General features: G+C 34.4%; 1 protein-coding gene across 3 annotated transcripts in view; it reads left to right on the forward strand.

Moving 5' to 3' along the window:
- Positions 1–23299, forward strand: part of LOC149775330 (BRCA1-associated protein-like) — a 66094-nt gene extending 42795 nt beyond the window's left edge. For all 3 annotated transcript variants that reach the window (XM_089944458.1, XM_089944459.1, XM_089944460.1), the window contains 6 exons: positions 1886–1953; positions 9413–9593; positions 10210–10299; positions 10947–11060; positions 18154–18300; positions 20518–23299. In XM_089944458.1, the coding sequence (XP_089800584.1) occupies positions 1886–1953; positions 9413–9593; positions 10210–10299; positions 10947–11060; positions 18154–18300; positions 20518–20697 (780 nt within the window). In that variant the 3' untranslated portion in view covers positions 20698–23299. The remainder of the gene's footprint in view (positions 1–1885; positions 1954–9412; positions 9594–10209; positions 10300–10946; positions 11061–18153; positions 18301–20517) is intronic.
- Positions 23300–24189: the final 890 nt, after the last annotated feature.

Here is a 24189-nt window from a genome sequence, read left to right on the forward strand (position 1 = left end):
ATTGAATTGAGAATACTATCTTTACAAATAAACTTATACAAAATAATTGGAAATTCAGATCTGAGAATGTTGAGCTCAGCATGTCAAATATGTTCTCGTTTGTCCCAATGTTACATACAGATGGTGCTGCTATTTTAACAGATGTTGTACATTTCAGAATGACTTATGTCAATATGTGCAAAGAATTCGATGCTCCAACTCTGTCAACCAGGAGTTCTGAAATTTAGTTTTGCTGGACTTTGCTTGCTGTGCTTCCTCAATCATAGGAAATGTGTGTAGACATTTTGCCTTAAACAATGTATCATATTCTAGCACTATTCTGAGAAGTCATGGTTTATGTTTTATATATGGCGTAAATTCCACTTTAAAGAACTGTTGCAGCTGTTCACAAACTTGCGATAATATTTAATACAGATGGCTGATACATTTTCATTCAGGGCAGTGAAGTGTAATAACTTTTGTTCTTCAGCATGCATCTCTTTGATTTACCTACAACTTGAAATAAATATATTGGGTTGTTCAACTTAGTGAAAAACATTACCTTCGCAAATTAATGTAATGGGCTGCCCCACAGCAGTCATTAAAGGACTTTACACATCAGACTAGCTATTGGCAGGCAGCCAGTTATGTAATATATGAAATGGTACTTGGTTACACTGGAGTACCTTGCCTTTTAATTCCTGATGTGAAGGTTAGCTGTATTAACTGCCTAAATGACAGTTTTACAGGAGCAGAACTGTTTACCACTTATATATGCTACCTGTTATGGGCATATAATGAGGTGATGTTTTTTTATTAGATTACTAAAAATTGTGTATTTTGAAACATGACCATGTGGGGGTGTGGGTGTCACATTTGACTCTGCTCAGAAAGAGAGAGAGAGAGAGAGAGAGAGAGAGATAAAGATTGAGAGAGTGTATGCATGAATATACTTTGTCTTTACATTAGTGATGATACTTAAATATTTGTGTAGTTAAAGTATAGCAGTGTTTGTCTCTATAAATAAAGACATTATTATTATTATTATTATTATTATTAGTGTAGTCATCCACAATAGACATGTCATTTAATATTTGCAGCATGATGATTAATGAAAATAATCAAAGATTGATCAGTGATTAGAAAATTATTAAAGGTTTTGTAACTTCATAAACACTAACACTTGGACATGTTATGCCCATCCATAACAGCAGTCGAGATGTATAGTATTACCCTAATCTTCCTCTCTGTCCTATTAGCCTTGGTTAAGGTTTGTGTTTCAGACACTGTGTTGGGACTTTATTGTTACATAAAATGCATTTCTAGTTGGGATGAAATACAAGCTCAAGTTGAGTCAAAGAATCTGATTTGACACTTGCATAATAATTGAAACCTGTCACGAGAGGAGGAAAAGCCCAGAAAATGCTGAAAACTGTATTAAAATAATTTCATTCTGAATTATGTTACAGAGTGTCAGATAGATGTGTAAATGAGCTTGTGCTGTCAGTGTATTCCATGACTTTTTTAGTCTACAGGGTATGATTTTTAAGAAGGTACTGGTATTATGTTTGAGAACATTACAACCACCATTAATGTCTTCAAATCGACAACCACAAGACTAAACTCACCATTTCAACACAGTGTTGAACGCTGTTAGAAATGGTTGAAAATGTAATTTTGCATTGCATAATTTAACAATAAATATCATGATGTCACAATCACATCCACTTTTCCAACAGGATATGCAGATTTTTTTACATTCTGCCTATTAGAATGTGTTACATTCTCAGGTGTGTTAGAATCTAGATTCATGTACCTCCAAAAGCAATACCTTCACCATGATCTTTGATAATGTGCTTTGTCATCACAACTTTTTTATTACAATAATATTCCTCTTCTTTTTCAGAGTCTCTGGATGTGTCTAATCTGTGGCCATATAGGCTGTGGCAGATATGTAGGAATGCATGCCTACAGGTGAGTCTGTACTTCACTCCACAGAAAAAAGGTGATAGTATTATTTCTGTCTGATTCTGATTCCATGATAGTCAGATCAAGATGCTGGTTTTTGACAAAAATGTTGTAGCATTATCTGTGTCAAAGCCACAGACCAATTCTATTAGTATTGTTAACATTTGACAAAGGTCTGCTTTCCCATTTTTTTGGCATGATGGTTTTCTCTGGGTACTTAGGTCTTCTGTGCCAGTTAAATGTTCTTGTCCATCACATTTCCCCTTGCATGGGAATAGGCAGTTGGTCGTAAATATATAACGCTTCACATAGTTAGAAGGATGACTGATTTTGGAAGTGTCTTTTCATTCTGCTTCAGTAATTAACGTGTTCCAAAAAGCTAGCAGGGATCATCCTAATTTTGATACTCTTAAGTCTCCCATGATAAGATCACATGTGATGACAAGTCCATACTTGATGATAGGCGTATGTTCAGTGTTTGATTATAAACTTAGGCTTGATTGTAAACATAAGCTTGATGACGATCCCATGCTTGATGATAATCACATACTTAATACTTGATGATAATCCCATGCTTGATGATAATCCCATGCTTGATGATAATCACATACTTAATGCTTGATGATAATCCCATGTTTGATAATACTCCCATGGTTGATGTTTGATGACAATCCCATGCTTAATACTTGATAATAATCTCATGTTTGATGCTGGATGATTAAGCCCACAATTGATGTTACACCTTTGTTGGATGATAAGCTTATGCTTGACGATAAGCTTATGCTTGGTGCTTAATGATGGGTACATGCTTGATAATTCAATGCTTGAAGTCCTTACTTGATGATAAGCCCATACTTAATACACCCATGCCTGATACTTGATGATAAGCCCATGTTTGATGATAAGTCCTTACTTGATGATAAACCCATACTTGATACACCCACGCCTGATACGTGATAAGCCCATGTTTGATGATAAGTCCATGCTTAATGATACGCCTATGCATAATGATAAGTCCATGCTTAATGATAAGCCCTATGCTTGATGATAAGCCAGTGCTGGATGCTTGAAGATAAGCCCATGTTTGATGATAAGGCCATGCTTGATGCTTGTTAAAATACATGCGTGATGACAAGCCCATGCTTGATGATAAGTCTTTGCTTCTGGACAAGCCCATGGTTGATGCTTGATGATAGGTCACTGCTGGATGATAAGCCTATGCTTGATGAGATTTGATACCCATCTAGAGAAGACCTTACTTGATGCACTTAAGCTTGGTAAGAATCCAGTCTTTATGATAATCCCTTTCTGGATAAGTCCTTGCTTAATGATAAGACTGTGCTTGATGATAAGTCCATGCTACTGATAAACCCATGATTCATGATAAGCACATGCCTATTCGCATGCTGATGCTTAATAATAAGTCCATTCTTGATGATAAACCCATGCTTGATGATAAGCACATGCCTAATAACTAATGATAAACCCAAGTTTGATAATAAGCCCATGCTGCATGATAAGCCCATGCTTGATGATAAGTACATGTCTGATGGCAAGCTGATGCTTAATGATAAGTCCATGCTTGATAACAAGTATATGCTTCATGGTAAGTTCATCTACTGACCTATATGCAGATGACACCACTCTTCCTAGAGGTCTCCCATCATTGAGCCTTGCTTAGAATGGATTCTGGGTGTAAGGAAAATGGCATAAAGGTACAGACTGACAAGGTTATTAATTGCAACTCGTGAAAAGAGAGCAGACATGGAAAATAACAATTTGAATCTTAAGTTGATTGTAATTTCTGTACAAATAGTTACCTGTGACAAAATTCTTGGGGTGATGGTTGACAACAAAAATTTGCAATGGAATAAACATATTGAAGTCATATGGCATAAAGTTATTTCATTTCTTTGGTTGTTAAGAGAGATAAGGCTATATCTATTAACTAAACATTGGTTAATACAGTAGTCCCCCTCTTGAATGGCCCCCCTGACCAGCGGCCACCCGCTCCTTACGGCCAGAATCTGTTGGCACCAGTGAGTTTGTGTTCAAAAGTACCCCTCATGAAAGGCCACCTGGCTAACGCGACCAGCGGCCAGCATATTAATGCAATAATATAAAATTTACCCCTCACAAGTGGCTGCATTTTATTTTAATATGCATCCAAAACCAGTATTTTATTCATAACGTGTGTTAAGTAATCCGATTTCTGTTTTCCCGATGTCAGGTTTTCGTTACTGAAAGAAGTGTTAACTAAAGTACATGTACCACTAAGGTTAATATTATATCATTTACGCCTCACGAGAAGCCACATTTAGTCCATAAAGCTGAGAAAGACTCAAATTTTACTCCATACAAAAGCGTAAGTAGATGTAATCCAATTAGCCTTACTGCTGTGTTATCATAAGATGTCCGGTTTAGTCACTCTGATAATTGTTAAGATTACAATTATTGAACAGTAGTAACAGCTGAGAAGTGGCAGTATCGATGTACAATACACAAGTCAGCAGGAAAATGGTTTGATAGCCTTTATGGCTTCCCTTAGAAAGATGTTGAGCTTGTTCACTTTGATAATTAGTGGCTATTACTACTGACAATAATTGTCAAAATTACAAATCCTAACGGCTGCGAGGTCAAATCTGCGTGATTTTAATGGTACATATCAAAGCCGTTTTGGCTTCTCTCACTGTTAAGAAATGTAAAACACAATAGGGTACCAGACGGTGACTAACGAATCACATGACAAGATCACTTCCTTTAAAAACACACAGCAATTTGTTTAGATGCATAAAAAATTGTTCTATCAGTATTGTAGTTGGCAACATGAATAACTTAATGCAAAAAGATCAACATGTCATCGAGGAAAAGAAAATATCTTAGTTTAGAAGAGAAAATGAAAGTAATTCAACTGACCGAGAGGTTCGGGGGTGGGGTGGGGGTGGTCGAGGATCCTTGCAGAAAACTAATGTCGGAAAGACTCAGATAAACAATATCGCGAAAGATAAGGAAACAATTCTGCAGAAGTGGGAAAGGTGAAATGGACTGAGAAAGGAAGATTGTTTGAGCCAGGAGATGTTTGTATCCTGATTTGAATGACAAGAAAAAGCAACAATTTTGTCAGTTCAAATGGGATATGATGACTTTACCGCAAGTAACGGATGGTTGCACAGATTTCAAGTGCAACAATATTAAGTGTTCTGTCCTTAGTGGAGAATCAGCTGATGTTAATAATGTAATTGTCGAAGATTGGAACAAAAGACTAAACAATATATGCAGGCGATATGACGGCAAGGATATTTTTAATTGTGACGAGACTGGTTTGTTTTTTAGACTGTTACCAAGAAAGTGACAGATGATGTGATCTGTAACATAATTATAAAGACAGTTTTAAAACTATATAAATGATTATTCATAACATTCTTCTGAAAATGATGAAACAGTTTGTTTCACGACATGCATGCGATTTTTTAATAAAAATATTAAATGTTTTAGAATTAAATATACTTGTGACTTTCTTCATATGTATTTACTATTCGCATTGTCATCCCCCGCTAGAAAGGCCACCCTCATTATAAGGCCACTTTCCTGCTGCAGTAGGGGTGGCCTTATAAGAGGGGGACTACTGTACATCACAAAATCTATATTATGCCTTACATAGACTACTGTAATGTTATTTGGGGAAACCATTCTGACAAGAATGTTTGTAAGAGCTTGGAGACTCATCCCAGACAAAACTGAAAACCTCCCAAATGATGTTGTTGTTGTTTTGGAGGTTTTAATGCCATTTCTCAGCACAAGATAGGCTGTACTTGATGACCAGTATAATTGGTGGAGGGAGAACTTGGGGAAAATGCCGGTAAGAACCACCAACCTACAGGTAGATAATGGCAAGATTTCTGAAATACCCAGAGACTGATATAAAACGTTAACAGTAAGTGAACAAATATTTTTAGGAAAGGCTAAACTTGTGCACAAAAGTTTCAAACAGTATGGTCCCATTTTATTGCAAGGACCTATTTCATGCTAGAAAACAAGGCAACTCTCCCAATTTAATATTAATTTCATACTAGAAAACGAGGCAACACTCCCAATTTAATATTAATTTCATGCTAGAAAACAAGGCAACACTCCCATTTTAATATTAATTTCATGCTAGAAAACAAGGCAACACTCCCAATTTAATATTACTATCAGCTAACCACCTTTCCATTCCAAAGCCAAATAAAGAACTCTTTAAAGTTTTTAATATTTGGGTCACTAATTTGGAACAGAATCCAAAAGAAAATGAGGGAAAGTACAAATATAAATGCATTTAATTATAATCTATTTCATGTGATGAAAACTCGAACCTGTTTTGATTTGACAAATATAATACAACTTGCTGTATATAAAGAGTGTAACTAGTTTCTTATAAAAATTTTATGTTTATTGTGTCCATATATAAATGTAGTTTGTTATCAATGATTTTTTCATAAATTGACTTTGCAGCTATGTATTATGTATGTAAATTTGCATATAACAGAAGGTTACTGGGAGGATTAGTTCAATGCAACTAAGTTTTTTAGATCTTGAGATCAAGGAAGAAAACAATATCTACACCTAAATAGTTGGTCCTGAATTATTGGTACTGGGCTACAATTGAGTGTACATATTCCTTTATAGGTTAGCAGTATATGATAATTAAATAGAAACAACATACATATGATGTCTTTCTTTTCAACTTATCAGTTTGGCTGGTGAGTTAGTAAGGGTCATTTTTAAGATTAGCCTGTTTCATTTGAAAGCTATCTGGTGATTTGAAAACTGGCTTTTTGGGTTAAGTGTTGAGACAGGATTAGATGAGATTCATTTTAATTCCTACAAAGGAAGCTGTTATTGGACAGTAAATCTCAGATTTGAACTGGCATGTTGCAACACTATTTCATTGCTAAATTGTCTCAGAATAATCTTGGGAAAATTTCTTTAATCCACATTTTCAAAATGTCTGCTGTAGATGACAATATCATGCAGCTCTTCCATTACCCTGACATCTATGTGCATAGATATGATATCCTTTTCCACACATATATTCAGCACACTAGGGAGAATTCATAATGTTGTATTTAGCACATTGGGTAGAGTTCATAATGTCATAATTAGCACATTGGGGAGAGTTCATAATGTTATATTTAGCACATTGGGGAGAGGGCATGATGTTAAAATGGTGCATATTTGTGAGAGAGCATGATGTTATGAATATCTTCAGCACACTGGGGAGAGGGCATTACATTAATTTTGTTGGTCAGTAGCAATGCCAGCACATTGCAAACGTCAAATACTGTCAGTGTTACAGACTCTACTAGACACTTCAGTAGTTACAATATTACACAGCATCAAGCTTGACCAAAATTACTTTTTCAGCAAAGTAGTACAGTTCCTGCATTTGAACAAGTTGAATATCATTTCTGAAACAGGATTGAGGATAGTCAATAGAGTAATATTATTTTGAGAATGGTGTTTGACCATAATTGCATGAAGTAATGTCCTTAAATATAAAGTTAAGAAATCTACAAGAAGGACAACTCTGAATTTTTATTTTCATTCTGCAGGCAGGTTTCATGTTTGTACACCACTATCTCGATAACTCGTGCCCTGATACTCGCAAACCCGCTTATAATGCGGGTCAAGTGTGGATCCCCTTTTTAAATCAGAAAATACTCCAAAACTGATCCCTATTTGTTGAACTTGAAGAAAATTGCAATAAAAAATTGGTAATGGAAACTTTGATATATTGCTCATTTTATTGTCGAAAATGGTAAATAGGACCTTGAAATTTTAATCAACATTATGAAATATCAACTTTAAAAAGAAGTAATCAAATTTGTTCCATTTTCTTTCCAAAGACATTCTTAGAACACTGTAATTAACAATATTCAGGGAAATTTAGATCAATGAAAATGGCACTTACCTCTAGTGGAGGCAGTACTTTAATAAATAAATACCAATAAAATTTTGTTTTTATTAACTGAAATTTGTGTTCTAGTTCTATCTTTTAGTTCCTTCTAAGTGTTATCATCATAAGTGCAATGTGTCCTCTTGTAATTAAAAGTAAAACATGTCAATCTACCGTAACAGCTATGGCCACAAGTGTTTCTCTGAGAACCTAATTAAGTGCCGACTGTGTTTTAATATCGGACTAGCGAAATCATTTGTTGTTTCGTTGAACTAAATAAAAAGCAGGCCTCCTTTTCTATTATCATGATAATTATGTCTTTTGAATCTTAAATATTTCAGATGCCATTGCCCAAATTTCGTTAGCATGATTTAGAGCCTAAGCGTAGACTTAATATATTCAATTAGTCATTCTTAAGTCAGAGTTAACATTCTTCAGATGATATTGATCAATTCCAGACTTAAGTTTTATTTCTGAAATCCAATTTTCTGCTTTCATCCTTCCTATAATGTATTTAGCATTGAGTATTGAAGCTCATTGCTCAGTATAGCTTTATGGTTCCTGGCAGGACTGCACAGATTTGACTTCTCATTGTGTTACTTATATCAAACTTATTTAGATTCTCTGAGATAAAGTCTAAAATCTGTCTCCAAGATCTGATCCTTCAACCTGTGATATTTTTTTCTTTTTTAGCTCGAGTCTAAATATTTTTTATTAATTTTCTTTTTCTAGCTGGAACTTTCAATAGTACAAGTCACACGGGTCATGTAGGCATTAAACACTGACTATTTCAGTAATGGGTGTCATTTTTTAGAATTTGATTCTGCATACCTTTAAGTGGAAAGTATTCACTTCATTTGGATTCATATATATCCATATTTCTTTGGAATGTCACTATTTAGATGTCCCGAGAGGTGCATGTGGCAAAATCAATGTTAAAGTATGTAGACATTTTGGGACGAAATGAACCTAAAGGTGTGATCCAGTACAATCTGGATTGAATGTCATTCACTGTGATGTCACATTGAAAGCTACGCATATTGATAAATTCTTACTACCCTTGATTGTGATGATTCCACTCAATGTGCTCATATGTTGACCCAAGTTTAGCACATGTCCACCATCGTAAAAGTCCATAGCGATAGTTAATTTTTGTCTGGAGGTTTCTTGGTGACAGTTAAGGTGCAGAGCATTCAGTAATTAGGATTGAATAGACTTTGGTTAAAGAATATTAGTGTTAAATTTTCAAAGAACAATTTATATTTAATTTAAAATAAGTAAATGCGCATACATGACCCACATGATTTGTACTTTAAAATATTTAGATCTGCATGACTTTACACAATTGGAAAGTCTAGTATTTGGTGATGTTTTTGTTCTGATATCTTACCAAGGCATTTTGTTGATATCAGAGTCCTGGAACCGAGCTACTTTCCCAATTAACTCATTACTCAGGTTTGATATGTTAATATTAACACTTCAAAATTCTGTTTAGATTATTTATCATGTTTGTTTTTCATCTTTTTCCAGACATTTTCAGAAGACACAGCATACATATGCCATGGAGCTTGGAAACAACAAGGTTTGGGATTATGTTGGGGAAAACTACGTCCATCGGTTAGTCCAGAACAAATCTGATGGGAAGATTGTACAAGTTGATGAGAGTGGGCATCCTGTGGAACAGGAGAAACTGGATTCTCTCACACTTGAGGTACAGTAACTGTCTGTTTATCTCTACATGCATATATTTTTTCTACAGGTAAATGATGATTTGACCCCTTATGATAAACGCTAAAAAAATGCATAATTTTTAGCAAAATAGTAGGTCACTATAACCATTTTTATTGTCCAGAGAACACATAACAGTTGAATTTTCTTTCACTTTAGATTTGTTGGCATAAATTAGTTATAGTTGTTGCATTCATATTTACATAATCAGCAAACATAGGTCACTATGATATGTGTAGTATATAAGTAAAATTGAAATAAAATTCACTTCAAGTTTATCAGTATATATTTTCATTTAAGGAAAGTGAATTAAAATTGAAAAGGCCCTTAAAGTTGTGGAAACCATTGTCACTAAGGATATTTTTGAATTCATAGAGTGTGCATTTTTCTCTTTATACTGCTATAATCTGTACTCCAGCAGTCTTCAGTGGTTTACATTTATTTTGGAGATGATGGTGTGTATATTTTAGATTTTGATAGATTGCAAATAATTTGCCACTGCCTCTTGATGAAAGATGTGGTGTGTGATGTTCAGACTAACTTTTGACAATAACTGTGTAGATAATATTTTTACATCATATTTTGTTCTCTCTTTCCAGTACACTTACCTGCTTACCAATCAACTTGAGTCTCAGCGCCTCTATTTTGAGGAAAAAATGAACCTTGTGGAAAAGGAAGCACACAATAAGGTACGGAAGTGTTCCTGTCTAATTAGATAATACAGACACTCAGGCACATTGTGTATGTCAACCATTATCTGACTTTGGCTTTGTTTTCTTAACTGTAGTAGTTTGATTTCAGCATAGATTACTTATAGGACACTATATGTCATGGATTCTGCTGTAAAAGCCTATAATAATTGATTTTCTTATGGTCATTCATATCTGTAATGATTAAAAAAAATGTAAGCTTATGAACCATCATTTATATACTGTTTCTGGATTTGAGGCATAGTTTGTGTAACTATTTCAATTAAATCCCCTATTTTTCTATATACAACAATTACTCTTGCTGCTATTACATGCACTACTACTACTTATACTAATACTTCTTACTACTATTGCTGCAGTCTCTTCTGCTGCTGCTGCTGCTTCTACTACTACCACTACTACTATTACTACTACTACCACTGCAGTACTGCTGTTACTTTTACTACTACCACACCAGCCCTATTATATTGCAATTTTTGTTAATCTACTAAAACATTAAATGATGCTTTATTAATAGTTTGTCACCATCACCATCATCACAATTACTGTAGTTACTACTAAACTAAAAACCGTTGCTATGGCTCCACCCTTCATCAAAAATGTTTTATTTTAATTCATTCTGTCAGGTTACTGAGCTGGAGACTCAAATGCTGAAATGTACAAAAGAATGCCAGCAGTTAAAAGGGACTGTTAGAGATCTAATGCAAGAGAAACAGCAGGCTGAGAAGAAGTACAATCATGTAAGTTTTATTGCGGTATTGACTGATATGGAACTATTTTCGTTGGATATTTCAGTTTGTATTTTTTGTGCAAGTGTGCTAACGGTGGAAAAATGGGCATTTCTCAGTCTTTATTTATAATTGAGCTTTCGTTGCTTGTATGTAATCAACATGAAATTGACCAAAAAAATCCAGTAGACATGAAGAACTTATGGGATGTCCAGTTGTCAGTCATATTTCTTCTGTCTGTCTGTCTGTCAAAACGTGTTATTATTGCTATTCCTTCTAAACTACTTGGAGGATTGCCATGAAATAAAAATGGTGCTGGTTGGACGTCTAATATGCCAACCAGTGTGGCCATCGTGGAAATGTTATCACTGCTCCTTCTGAACAGATCATCATATCAACATGGGCTTTTCACTGAAAAACTTCTTATGTTGTATAGTTTGTCATAAATGAAATATGTGCTAGTCTGACATCCATCATGGCCTCCATGGCAGCCATCTAAAACATCTTGATATTGCTACTCATTGATCACATCAGCATGGGATTTTCACTAAAAGACTTCTTATGAAATGAAAATGATGCTGATCTGACATCCAATATGACTGCTTTGGTTGCACACTTAAAATTTTCCTTTAGAGATCGAAATTTTGGATTTGGTTTCAACTCTCAGCAGTTAAAGAGCAGAAATGGTCTCATCTTGGATGCCAAGAAATTCTTGTTGTTCCTTAGAGTGTCAGTCCAATTGAGGGACTTTGTGTATAAACATGCAATTTGCACACAAGGGAGCATGGATTAACAGTGTACAGATCTTTTGTAGTCTTGCCATATTTGCTTAAAACTTAAATTATATTTGTTCTGGAAAGTATTTAAAATTCAGTATTTTAAAGTAAGTAATCATAAAATCTTTCATAATTTGAATTAACTGAATGCAGTATATTTTTAGCAGTTAAAATTTCCCAGCACAAGGTTCACATTCTTCTAACATGAAAAATATAGTTATTGAAAATGTTCTGTCCATTACCATGTTCACTCGACTGACGCTCAGCATCCATTGCCTCCCCTGAAGGTTGCAGTTTCTTTGATTGGATTGATTTAAATGAGCATGTACCATCATTAAGGTCAGAATAAAGTGGTGAATATGTACTGCATACGGTTGACATTTCTGGCAAAGGTTACTAAGAACAGTACTGTGTGTCAGCCTAAAACCATATTACAGTAAAGATTTTTTTTATTAACATTCTTGGATAAAACATTTTCTGTGTTAGAACAATCAAGCTTCATTTCCCCAGCCAAATTCCTAATTACTTTATATTCCAAAGGCTTTGTTAATGTGTTCCTTTCTTACAGTATTTAATTGGTTATAGCTTATGATTTGTTTGGTCTGTCAGATAAAAGTAGTTGTAAAATTTTTATCACCTGAAGCCAAGTAAACAGTGGTGGTTGTTTAAATGAAGGCGGGATAATCACACCTTATTCATAATCATCATTTAGAATCATAGTTATTAATTCAATGTATTAAAGCTTGATAAGAAACATTTTTGTTTTGTTATTTGTGGATCACTTTTAATGATTGAGACTGTTAGGTGCAGTTGTGAAAAAAAAACCAACTTGTAACTGTTTATGGAGAGAAGATTCCAGGTAGGAAACAGCGCTAATCCCAAAGTAGAGGAGGGTCTTCTGACTTGGTTTAAAGCAGTCAGATATTAAAATAATCCAGTAAACAACAGTAAACTGATGAAATCACCTCAGAAGTTTTACAATAAGAATTGGATTGACAGTTTTAAACAAAGACATAATCTAATGAGCAGAGCAGTGTGTGGCGAGTACTGTTGTTTGCAAATCTGCTGTGACTGACTGGAAAATAAACTTTTACTGGATCGATTGAAAATCATTTGAACTGAGAAATGTCTTGAGTGTTTATAAATGCTATGAAACCGAATACTAAAGATGAAAGGGGAGAGATGCCACTGTGGTAAAATAAACTAAGGAAAAGCTTACATTTTGTTCAAAGGTACTTAAGCTGTTGTGACATGGTATGTCGATAATTGTTTAAATATGTTACTTACTTTTGGAATTGGGCACCACTTTTGTGCATTGTCCCAGTGCATAGTGGTGTGTTACTATGTTTGTGCACTCCAGAATGACTAATGTCAGTATGGTGTTTGTGGTAGGTTCCAGAAAAGCTTTCCTTGCTGCTGTACTTCACAAAGACAAACTCTGTTAACCAGGAGTTTTGAAATTTAGTTTTGGTGGACTTTTATACATGCCAACCATTATGCTTTTGGTGTAATCATTATGCTTTTTTCCACAAAAATTGCACAATTAATAATTTGTTTTCTCAATTTTTAATAACATCCCATTAGTCCCACAGACCAAATTCTAGAAAAGATGTCTTCTGTGTAACTATGACATAAGAGTATGCTTGTCCATAGACTTCCATGCACTTTTCAGACAGTATTATGTTCTATTTATAGCAGCTGCCCTATTTCCAAGAAACATGCTGGTTTCTACTTTCAAACTTTTGACTTCGGTTTCTATTTATAGCAGCTGTATGGCTTAGTTAGGAGAGAACAGACTGGTTTTCTAATTTTAATCTTTGCTTGCAGATTCTTTGTTTTAATTCATATCTGGTACAGAACCAGTCTGGAGGTATTTGGCTTTAAAAGTCGTCAGATATATTAGTCGATATGTGTGTTAGACCAAAAATGTTTATCAAATAATTTCACAGATGATTAGAAAAAGATGAAAAACCAATTCAAAGATGAATACATGAATTACATAATACAGTGTTCCATTCTAGGGCAGCTTCACACCCATTGCAAGCTGTGTGGAAAGGATTTTAATATTGTCATGGTTATAAAACAAAGAAACCTTGAATTAGCTCTTTTTACTAACTCCAGTACTAAGGTAACTTCTTTTTTACAGCAGAACCTAATTGAGGACATGAATTTTATAAATGCAGAGGCATTATTTGCCGAGTTCTCAATAGAACACGGACAGCCCCTAGCGCTGTTGTGGTAGCGGTAGAAGACTACGTTGGTCCTTTGTTCAAATGAATGTTTCTTGATTCTAAACTTGCAGAAAATGTGCATGTGCAATAACAAAATCATCTAATATTGTTAGGTGATTTGCAGAAGATACTTCACTTAAAATTGCAGATGCCATGAAAATTCGGCCATTTAGTATTGCCACAGATAGGAGTAGTGATTATGATGACAAAAAGTTATACTCAGTCTGTGTAAGAGACTTGGACAACCAAAAGGGCAAAGTCATCATGCTCTTCTTTCATTACCAGAATTAATAGTAGATCCACTAGAGAAAACATATTTGATTTGCTTGATAATGCTTTGAATAAACATATGTTGGCAGAACTGTATGAGGTTTTCGGCTGATAATGCATCAGTGATGACTGGAATTCATAAAGGAGTTGCATTCTGTATTTTTAAAAATGTCTTCCTCAGTGTACATATCAGGTTGTACCTGTCATTTAATGCACCTTGCTGCAGGAAAGGCTGCCAATAAATTAGAAGAAATTCTGAAGTATCAAGTTGGCATTCTACCTGACAACATACTTCATGCAGATAGAGTTGATAAGCAATGGCACCTTACTTTCCAGCTAAAGACCCAATAACTGGAAGATATAAATTGCCTCATGTTTGTCAGGTTATGAAAGGAATATTGGTCCTTTACCATTCTAATGCTGACTGTGAGAGATTGTTCAGTATTGTTAACAAAAATAAAACTGAGTTCAGATCCAGGCTCAGTAACCCAGCACTTAGTGCTCTACTGGTGTGAAAATCATTTGTAGTCTCAGCTGGTACAAAGTGTTTTGAGGATCTGTTGCCTTTTAAAGCTAAAAGTGCTACATATGAGAACTTGAAGCAGTAATTGATGTTAAAAGATCAGAGGGGTAAATAAATGATTTTGTACATATGCTCATTGAATTTTATCATGTCATATATGGATTACTCTTTTTCAGCTCGGATTACTCTTTTTGTCCACTTGGATTACACGTTTTCCTCGCCAGGGGTTGGCATGTATGGGCTTTGCTCAGTTCACAGATGGTTCATCCTTTCCTGAATCATAACTGCATTTCAACATTGTCACTTATCATGAACATGTCAGTAATATTTAAGATGGCTAAACATTCGTATTCAAGGCAGTATAGTGTAATATCTTTGTTCTTCAACACACAATTTCTTTGATTTACCTAACTTACAACAAATTTGGTTGTTACACTTCAAGTGATTTACCTGTGCAATTTAGCCTTATAGGCCCTTCCCACAGCATTGCTCAAAGGACTTAACACGACATTACCCCAGCTGTTGTTAGCAAATTAAGTAATAAGTGAAATGGTTTTTGTTTATCTCTGACCACATTACCTTTTAGTTGTCTCCATGGCAATCAATTGTATAAACCAGGGGTGGGCAAACTACGGCCAGTGGGCCGCATGCAGCCCACCAAGGGTTTTCATGCGGCCTAGGAACAAGTCATCATTTGCACTGACTCTGTTTATGTTACTGTTTATCAAATAAATGTGCTTCTTTTAAAGTTTAAGTTTAAGTTTAAGTTTTCAAATATTAACAACTGAAAATTAATTAGATGTTATTTAGAAAAACCTTTTGTTTTTGCTATTTCAAATATTAATTATTTTAATTAATGAACTATGCGGCCCGCGACAAGGTGTAAATTTGTGTATGCGGCACTTGCACTGGATAGTTTGCCCACCTCTGGTATAAACTATACTGAGATAGATTTACATGACCACTTAGCAGGACTGTTTATGTTTTATATGGTCTGCAGGTGGTAAAGATAAGTCTTCTGCGAACTTATTTTGTGACAGGTGGTGTTATGGCAGGTATGCAGTAGGATTGTAAGCCTTGTGATTCATGATAGTAGCCTTATTAAATGCATCCCATATTTATTAGGTGCAAGTTACTGGCTTTGAGTAATTGTAAATTGACCACTAGTCAAAACACTGTTCCAAGTATAGTTCCTGCACCAGAAATTGCCTTACTTGTCCACTACAGCTGAAGTTTCACATGAAATTAATACATACTGTCCACTGCAATTGAAATCTCACATGATATGCATGCAATCCACTACAACTGAAGCCTCACATGAAATATGTGCAGTCCACTACGATCAAACTCCCACATGAAATACATGCATCAACTACAATTGAAATCTCACACGTAATACATGCAGTCAACTACAATTGAAATCTCACATGTAATACATGCAGTCAACTACAATTGAAATCTCATGTAATACATGCAGTCGACTCTTCTGATACAAACTCATTCATATATATACAACATATTTAACCTGTTGAAAGTAATCTGTCATAGCATACAATATCTAATCATGTGGAGCATTTTGATTGAATAAAGATATTTATTCCTACTTTCAGTTGCACTTGTCATAAAGGACTCTAGTTGTACTTTAGTACATCAAATCCTTAAAAAGGTCGATTTGGTCACGAGCTAAACACAAATACTTAAACTGCATTAGTAAAGCATAAAATGTTGGTCACAGTGATCATCTTGTGTTGAAAGGGTATTGTATGAATGGAGTTTTATGTCTTGATCGTGAAGAGTAACTGATGAATTAAAGTAAAAAAATTAAGCATAGTCAATAAAGCATGAAATATAGGTCACAGCGACATCATATTGCAGTCAAGGGTTTACAAAATGTATCCCCTCACAATGTATCATGATTCATGGCATGATAACATGCATGCCAATATCTTATGTGGTCATACTAAATACAAAACTTGACCGAAGTGAAATACAGGTCACAGTGACCTTTTGTAAGAGTAATTAATCACTGTATATCGTTACCATGTGTCCTGATTCTTGTATGAAGAGTACCTAAGAAATTAACAAATTGTTTAACCAAAGTCAGTGAAACTTGAATTGTGGCTGATAGTGATCTCTGTTTGCAATGAAGATGTAGCAATCAACAAATGCATCCTGTCACAAAATGTCATGATTCTAGGCACGGTTATGTGTATACAGAATGCAAAAACCTGCATGTCTTGAGCTAAATGCATAAGCTTCACCCTTTCCTGTATTACCAGAAGTGTATGTCATCATCGAGTTTCATGATTCCAGCAAAGTATACAGAGTGCCTGAGAAATGAATTTTAAAGACATAGTTTATCCAAAGTATGTAAAATATACAATATGTAGTCTACATTTGCATTGAGGGTATACTACTCCATGCATACAGTTATCTAGCTTAATGATTCATGCATTGAACAGTGCTTGCTAAATTAACTTCAAATACAAAGTTTAACCAAAGTCACTGATGAGAACTAGTATAAGTATAATTGAACCAAAAATTGATGCTTTTACATAGCTCTGGGTACAATTATACGAAAATCATTTAAAAATGTGTAGGTTGGTGTCCATTTCCTTGTCCTACTTTAATCAGAATATCTTTCCCCAAGTAAATGTCACACTATAGAAAAGTATGTCCATTTTGTAATGTGGAATGAGTATTTAGGAATGCATCAAATTTGCACAGTTGAAGATCAAGGATTCCTCTTATGAAGACCATGGAAATTATTAATCTTCATTACCATCTGCCTAAAATTGGTTTTGTAACTTCTGTTGCCAAAATGTTTTGTTGACCTAAGTGAAATATAGGTCAATTAATTGCATCATACAGAAAGAATACAGATTACTTTTCTGTGATCTCATTAATTGCATCACACAGAGAGAATTACTTGATGACATTTTTCTTTGTGTATTTATAATTTATGTTTATACTTTTTATATTTATACTTTATCGACTGACTCATTGAAAGTACATTATTGCATATTTTTCTTTTTTTGTTATTCGTAAGAGAGGGAAGTTGCAACTATGTCATTTGATATCCATTCTCACGCAGAGTGCTTAGCACTATGATACAACTGGATAACAAAAGATGCCATATCAGTAATGTCATAATGTTGTTGTTGTTTTTATAGTTTCAAGTTCTGGAGCAAACGTTGATAATTATGCAAGCGAAATATCCTTAAATCCGTAATACTTCATTCCCCAAATTTTAAAAATGTTATTCATTTACAGCTTGTCATTTGTAAGATTTCATTGATTTGTAGATCCATGGTCGGCTTAAGAAGGCTTTACAAGACCTCCAGGAGGAGAGAGAAATGAATAAGTGCCTGTTGGAAAATCAGCATGTCTGGCAGAAAAAGGTCACTACATTGGAGGGGCAAATCAAGGAGTTCAGTGAGAAAAAGGACCAGGTACAACAAGGATCCGAAAGTGACTGCACAAACCAAAGACTGACAGAAGTTTTTTCCTAATGTTTACTTTTACAACCTCTCTTCAGATTTCCTAAAATTAGTCACAGCAAATGACTGATAATCACAATGAATGACTGATTTTTAGTCACAACAATGATTGATTTATTGTCACAATAAATGACTGATTTATAGTCACAACAATAACTGATTTATTGTCACAGTAAATGACTAATTTATAATGACAAATGGCTGATTTGTAATCACAACAAATGATTGATTTATTGTCACAAGAAATGAATGATTTATAGTCACACCAAATGACTGATTTATAGTCGTACAAAATTACTCATTTATTTTCACTACAAATGGCTGGTTTGTTATCAAAACAAATGGCTGGTTCATTGTCACAACAAATGGCTGGTTCATTGTCACAATAAATGGCTGGTTCATTGTCACAACAAATGGCTGGTTCATTGTCACAACAAATGGCAGGTTTATAGCCACAATCTGATCTTGACTAGCTTTCCTACATTGTGATAACATTTATTTTCTTATATGATTGTGATTGCAGTGGAGTGGATTTCTTAGCAGCCAGATGGAAAAGCAGTTCTGAATTTCTTATAATTTGAGACTTGCTGGTCTATAAGGCAAAGTGAGCTTTTGGTATGGCCTTGCATCAGGCATGTGTAGTTTGTCATTTGTCATCCATTGCGGAGAACCATTTTCAATGTCTTCTCCAGAATGGCCAAGCCAGTTATAATGAAACTTAGTAGAAGTGTTTCTTAGGACCTGCATTCTCAGAATTATGTCTGGCATGGTACCCCTATCAGTATTGTGGTTTCTGTGGAAAACATTTTTTTATCATCTTCTCTCAAATGGCAGTCAGTTTCGATCAGACTTGGTAGGAATGTTTCTTAACATGTGCTATTAAAATTTTGTCTGTAGTGATACCCTCAACGGTGATGTGGATTCCATAGCAATTATGTTCTACAGAATGGTCGAGCGAATGTTGCTTTATTTAAATTAAATGTTGCATGGCTTCCTTGGCAATGGAGTGGCTTCCTTAACAACCAGGAAAAGCTATTTTCAGCTTTTTTTAATGAGTAACTGAATCAGTTTTGATCAGTTAAATTGGTAGGAGTATTTTTCTAAGACATTAAAAATGTGTCTGGGATGGTTTCTCAAGCAGACTGTGGCTTTCATTGTAACAAGGTCGAAACTAATTTCAACTCTTTTTCCAAAAGGCTGAGCAAGTTTTGATAAATCTTTGCCGGTTTTTTTTTTTAAGGATATGCTCCATTTAGTTTTGTCAGGAGTGGCTTCCTTTGCAGCCTAGTAGAAAACATATTTGCAACTTTTAATCCAGAATGGCTGATCACGTTATGATCAAACTTGGCAGAAATAATTCTGTATAGATGCCGTACCAGAACTTGTTCAAGGGGTCACTCCCTATCAAGTGTGTAGCTTTCATAGCAAACTGGTAGAAAACCTATTTGTCACTTCTTCCAGAAAATGTATCAATCGATTTTTGTCGGAGATGGTAGGAATGTTTCATTGGATATAGTTTTCCTGATCAAGTGACTGTGCTAGTAACAGTGTGCATTTCATAGCAACCAGTTGGAATACCAGTCTAGGATACTCATCTCTTATCATGCATGACTAGTGATACTAATACGTAGAAGTAAACCTAAAGTAGATAACAATGTTAAACAACATGTCAAATACACCAATTCAACCAAAAGCTAAAAGGTATCCTGACAAATTTGTCTTCACCCAAGATACTTGCCATATTACTACTAATGTATGTCAGGTAAGCAATTTCAGACACACTTGGGTCTCTTGTTCATTTGAATGTGGATTTGACACTCAGGTGATGTTCATGTAATGAAGCCTTGTATTCTGTGGGACTTTAAATTTGCATATAGCCATGCATGCTTTTAGCATGTGAATTTTATGTTGCCTTCTACCAGTGTCACTAAAGAAGCAATAGCAGTGAAAATGTCCACCCAGAGTGCATTTAGATTCTATTTCTATATATGGTGGTTGCCTTGTTTTTGGTATAGTAGCATTAAATGTCAGTTTACTGGGAATTGAAGATTGTTACCATCCCATTAAAAATGACAAGTTCATAAATCAGAAATGCTTAGTTAACAACATTTAGGATGTGAAGCATCACTTGAACTCAGAAATAACACATTTACATTTTTCCTAATATAGGAGATCCAGGACCTGAAGGAACAACTGAGAGATGTTATGTTTTTCGTTGAGGCACAACAGAAGTTGGCCAATACAACCGATGTCTCTCAAGAGGAGATTCAGGAGGGACAAATCATTGTTGGTGCAGCATCACCCAATCCAGCAGCCAGTGGAAGACGCTCTAGAAAGAAAAACAGATGAATCTTTCAGCCCCGCAGACCTAATGTTGTTGAGTTTTTACACCTTGTCATTGAGATTTGGTGTTTTAATATTGGTGAATTAAGCTTGTTACAGTTGTGTCTTGGAGTTATTTTCATTATTACTCTTAAGCATTAAATGCTGATTGAGTTTTATATCTTTAACAGTTCAGCTGTTGAATTTAATCTCGAGTTTTTACATTTGAGGTTGAATCCATCCAAAAGCACAAGAGTAAAATCTAGTCAGTCCCAGTGTTGTAACAAGCTTTTGTCATGTTTTTTCCTTGTGCATTATAGCACACAATATTCTCATTAGCTCCAAATATACTGCACAGTCTGCACTACATAAGACCTACAGCATACCAATATATCTCAGTAAAAGGCAATTCAATACTACAGTTGTGCAGTTGTTAGATTATTGCAAATTATTGACAAACAAGCACCTCTGTGAGGTAGCACACATGATGGTGGTTTGTAGATCACCGTTGTCATATTATTTACCAGGAATTTATATATAGTCTCTATTGAGTCATTATTTTGTATCATTTCCTTTCATGGTTTTATTAAATTTATTATTGTTATTGTAAATGCTTAAGGAGAAGTGTTTGTGGAAAGATGGATTGATGTAATGTAGTGTGTGTGTGTGACATCTACATCAGGACTTAATGCTTGACAGACAGCAAAATACGAAAGTCAGGCATTAAGAGTTTCTGCCAAGAAATTCTTATTTATACTTGATAAATAATTGTTCTAACTGAATGATTCTCACACAGGTGCTGACCCAGTCATGTACTTAAGATGTACGTTGCAACAGGTGTGGAACTGCAATTAATGTTAGGGCTTCTATAAATGGTACAAAGTAATCTGCCAGGATATAATATAGTTACCTGCCTTAACCATGTTTGGGTGTAAGACAATGAGTTTCATGGGTTTACCCAACAAATTGTCATTTTATAAAGATGGAGACAAGAAAAGGCAAAATTTTAAATAGGCTTGTAAGTATGGCATTGTAGATAATCTACCACAGAAACAAAGAGTAGCAAGATTCCGTTCCTGAGTATCTAGCTTGCTACACCACATGCAGCCCATTAATAGCAGTACAATGTCAAATACCCCTTATATATCAATCGTTGAAGCTGACATCAGCATTTTTAGGTAAACTTCTTTAAAAAAAATGTATGTATCTGAAATATACCTTGAATCATACCAGTTCAAAAACTGTTTTTTCTTCCAAACTTTGCTTGTTGGTATGTCTTGATATTGAGACAAATTCAGCAGTTTTGTATCCATGATGTCCGGTTCAGGGTCAAAAGCAAACATTTTTGTTACCATATTTTGGTATCTTGTAGTTTTTCAAGAATATGAGATGGTTTCAATGCTTGGCACTTATAAAGAATACATGGACATAAGAACAGACTTATTATTGATTCTTGGAAATTGTTTGAGTCAATAGAGTGCAAGTTCCTTACATGATTCATATCTTTAGTGCATTTAAATGTATATAAATTTTAAGAAAGATTTTACTGTGGTATGATATTATATGTCTCATATATATATATGCAGTTTAATAGTTTACCTCTTTTCTTTTTAATATCCTGGTCATTTTATGTAATGTTCAGCATACTGTGTATTTATTTGCTTTCCAATTAATTACAGGGAACTTTATGGAATGGTGAACAAGGAATGCTTTAAAGTCTTCTGATTCTGTACACGATTTTTTTTCCATATCTGTAAACAGCTCAAGATGTCAACTTTGGAAAATGCATGTGTTGTTCTTTAAAATACACGTACAGCCCTCCTCCCTCTCCATAAGTCCCTTCATTATAACACAGTCCTGTTATAAGGCAGATATCATGGATCCCATTTCATAAGTGGTAGTAGCAATTATATGTATCATGTATTTCAATATAAGATGGTATATATTTGGACAGCATTATAATGGATAAGTACTGTATAAGTACATTACCGTAGTTACCCATGCAGAGCCTTCAGCTGGCTGTAAGCATCTTAAACCTTAGATGTGCCATCACAAAATGTATTGTCAAAAAATGGCCGTTACTCTTGAAAATTGAAGATAGAATGAATAGCATGTACTCTGATGATCTCTGTGCCTATTAAAGAATGGCAAATTTTAGTTACAGTTTGGTAGATCATATGCATGAGGATATAATGTAATACTGTCCTGCCACTAAATCCTTTCTCTGCATTAGTCCACTTCAGAGCCTGTCATTGAGTTCCTGAAAGTGTCTTGCAGCTCAGTGGTTAGTACTCTTGTTTTACAATAATTTTATTGTCATCTCTGGCACATGCACAGATAAATAATCACCCGTCTTTGGTCTTTGACTTAACGGGTTTTATCCATCACAAATGAATATCAGAATTTATCATAATTTAATCTAGTTTCTAGTTTCTTACCAATTATATCAATATTCATGAGTTTGGTTTGAAGATATCTATGTATTTTTTATTTCTTTGAATATACATTGTGATATTACTCCTTATTTGATTTATTATATTGCCATTATTGTTAATAGACTTGCATATTAATGACTATACTTAATATGTTGCATATTGCAACCTCAGTTAAATAAAGCTTCTGTGACTGTCATTGTCTTGTTCTCTGCTCCAAAAAGACACAATTGGTCCTCCATAATTAGTCATCAATAGAAGTCATTAAACATTTTTATGAAGTTGCTGTGGATTCACATTTTTCATGGGGTAAACATGGCTTGTCACTACAAGCTGATGGTATAATGTCCATTCTTTGTTGAAAAATATAAATTGTATTACAGAAAAAAGTAATAAAACTGTATGGTCTTAATCAAATTAGTAACAAAGTACATATCCACTGGTTCTTGCAGGGAAATTTGGTGTCAAGGAAAGCAACTCAAACAGGGTTCTTATGGTCTTTGAAGGTCTTTGACAGTTTGGGAAAAATGAGGTAGAAGGCCTTGAATGTTTGGGAAAATCGAGCAGATTAGCCTGAGATCTTTAAAAGTCTTTGAAAATTGAAATAAACCCAAACATTTTAATTTCTTTCCATAATCACAAATTAAAATTGTCCAAGGCTGTTAGATTCGGATGTAGTAGAATTTTCTTGGTTTCTTTCTTTTGATTAATTATAGTCTGAATTTCATCATTAAACAAGATTGTAGTATTTTGCATTCGTTGTTTTCTCATATAACTTGTATACAAAATGTTAGCAAAAATATGTCTTGGAAATTTATGTTTGTGGTCTCTGAAGGTTTGGAAAAAGTCTTTGAATGAATTTATCATTAAAAATTCTGTATGAACCCTGTCAAATTTTGGTACATCAACAGGCTAATAGTTGTCTCCCTTAGTTTATTTTTGTAATGTGCATAATACTTGAAACAATAGTACAAATTGCTTTTAAAGGATTTAAAATAATTTATGAAAGATGTTTCAAATCTTATTATAAAGTTTAGTGACATATAAAGAAAAATAAATTTTAAAACAAATATAAAGATTATTTTGA

This window comes from Sinohyriopsis cumingii, chromosome 19 (assembly GCF_028554795.1).
Source record: "Sinohyriopsis cumingii isolate HCF-2022 chromosome 19, ASM2855479v2, whole genome shotgun sequence".
Lineage (NCBI taxonomy): Eukaryota > Metazoa > Mollusca > Bivalvia > Unionida > Unionidae > Sinohyriopsis > Sinohyriopsis cumingii.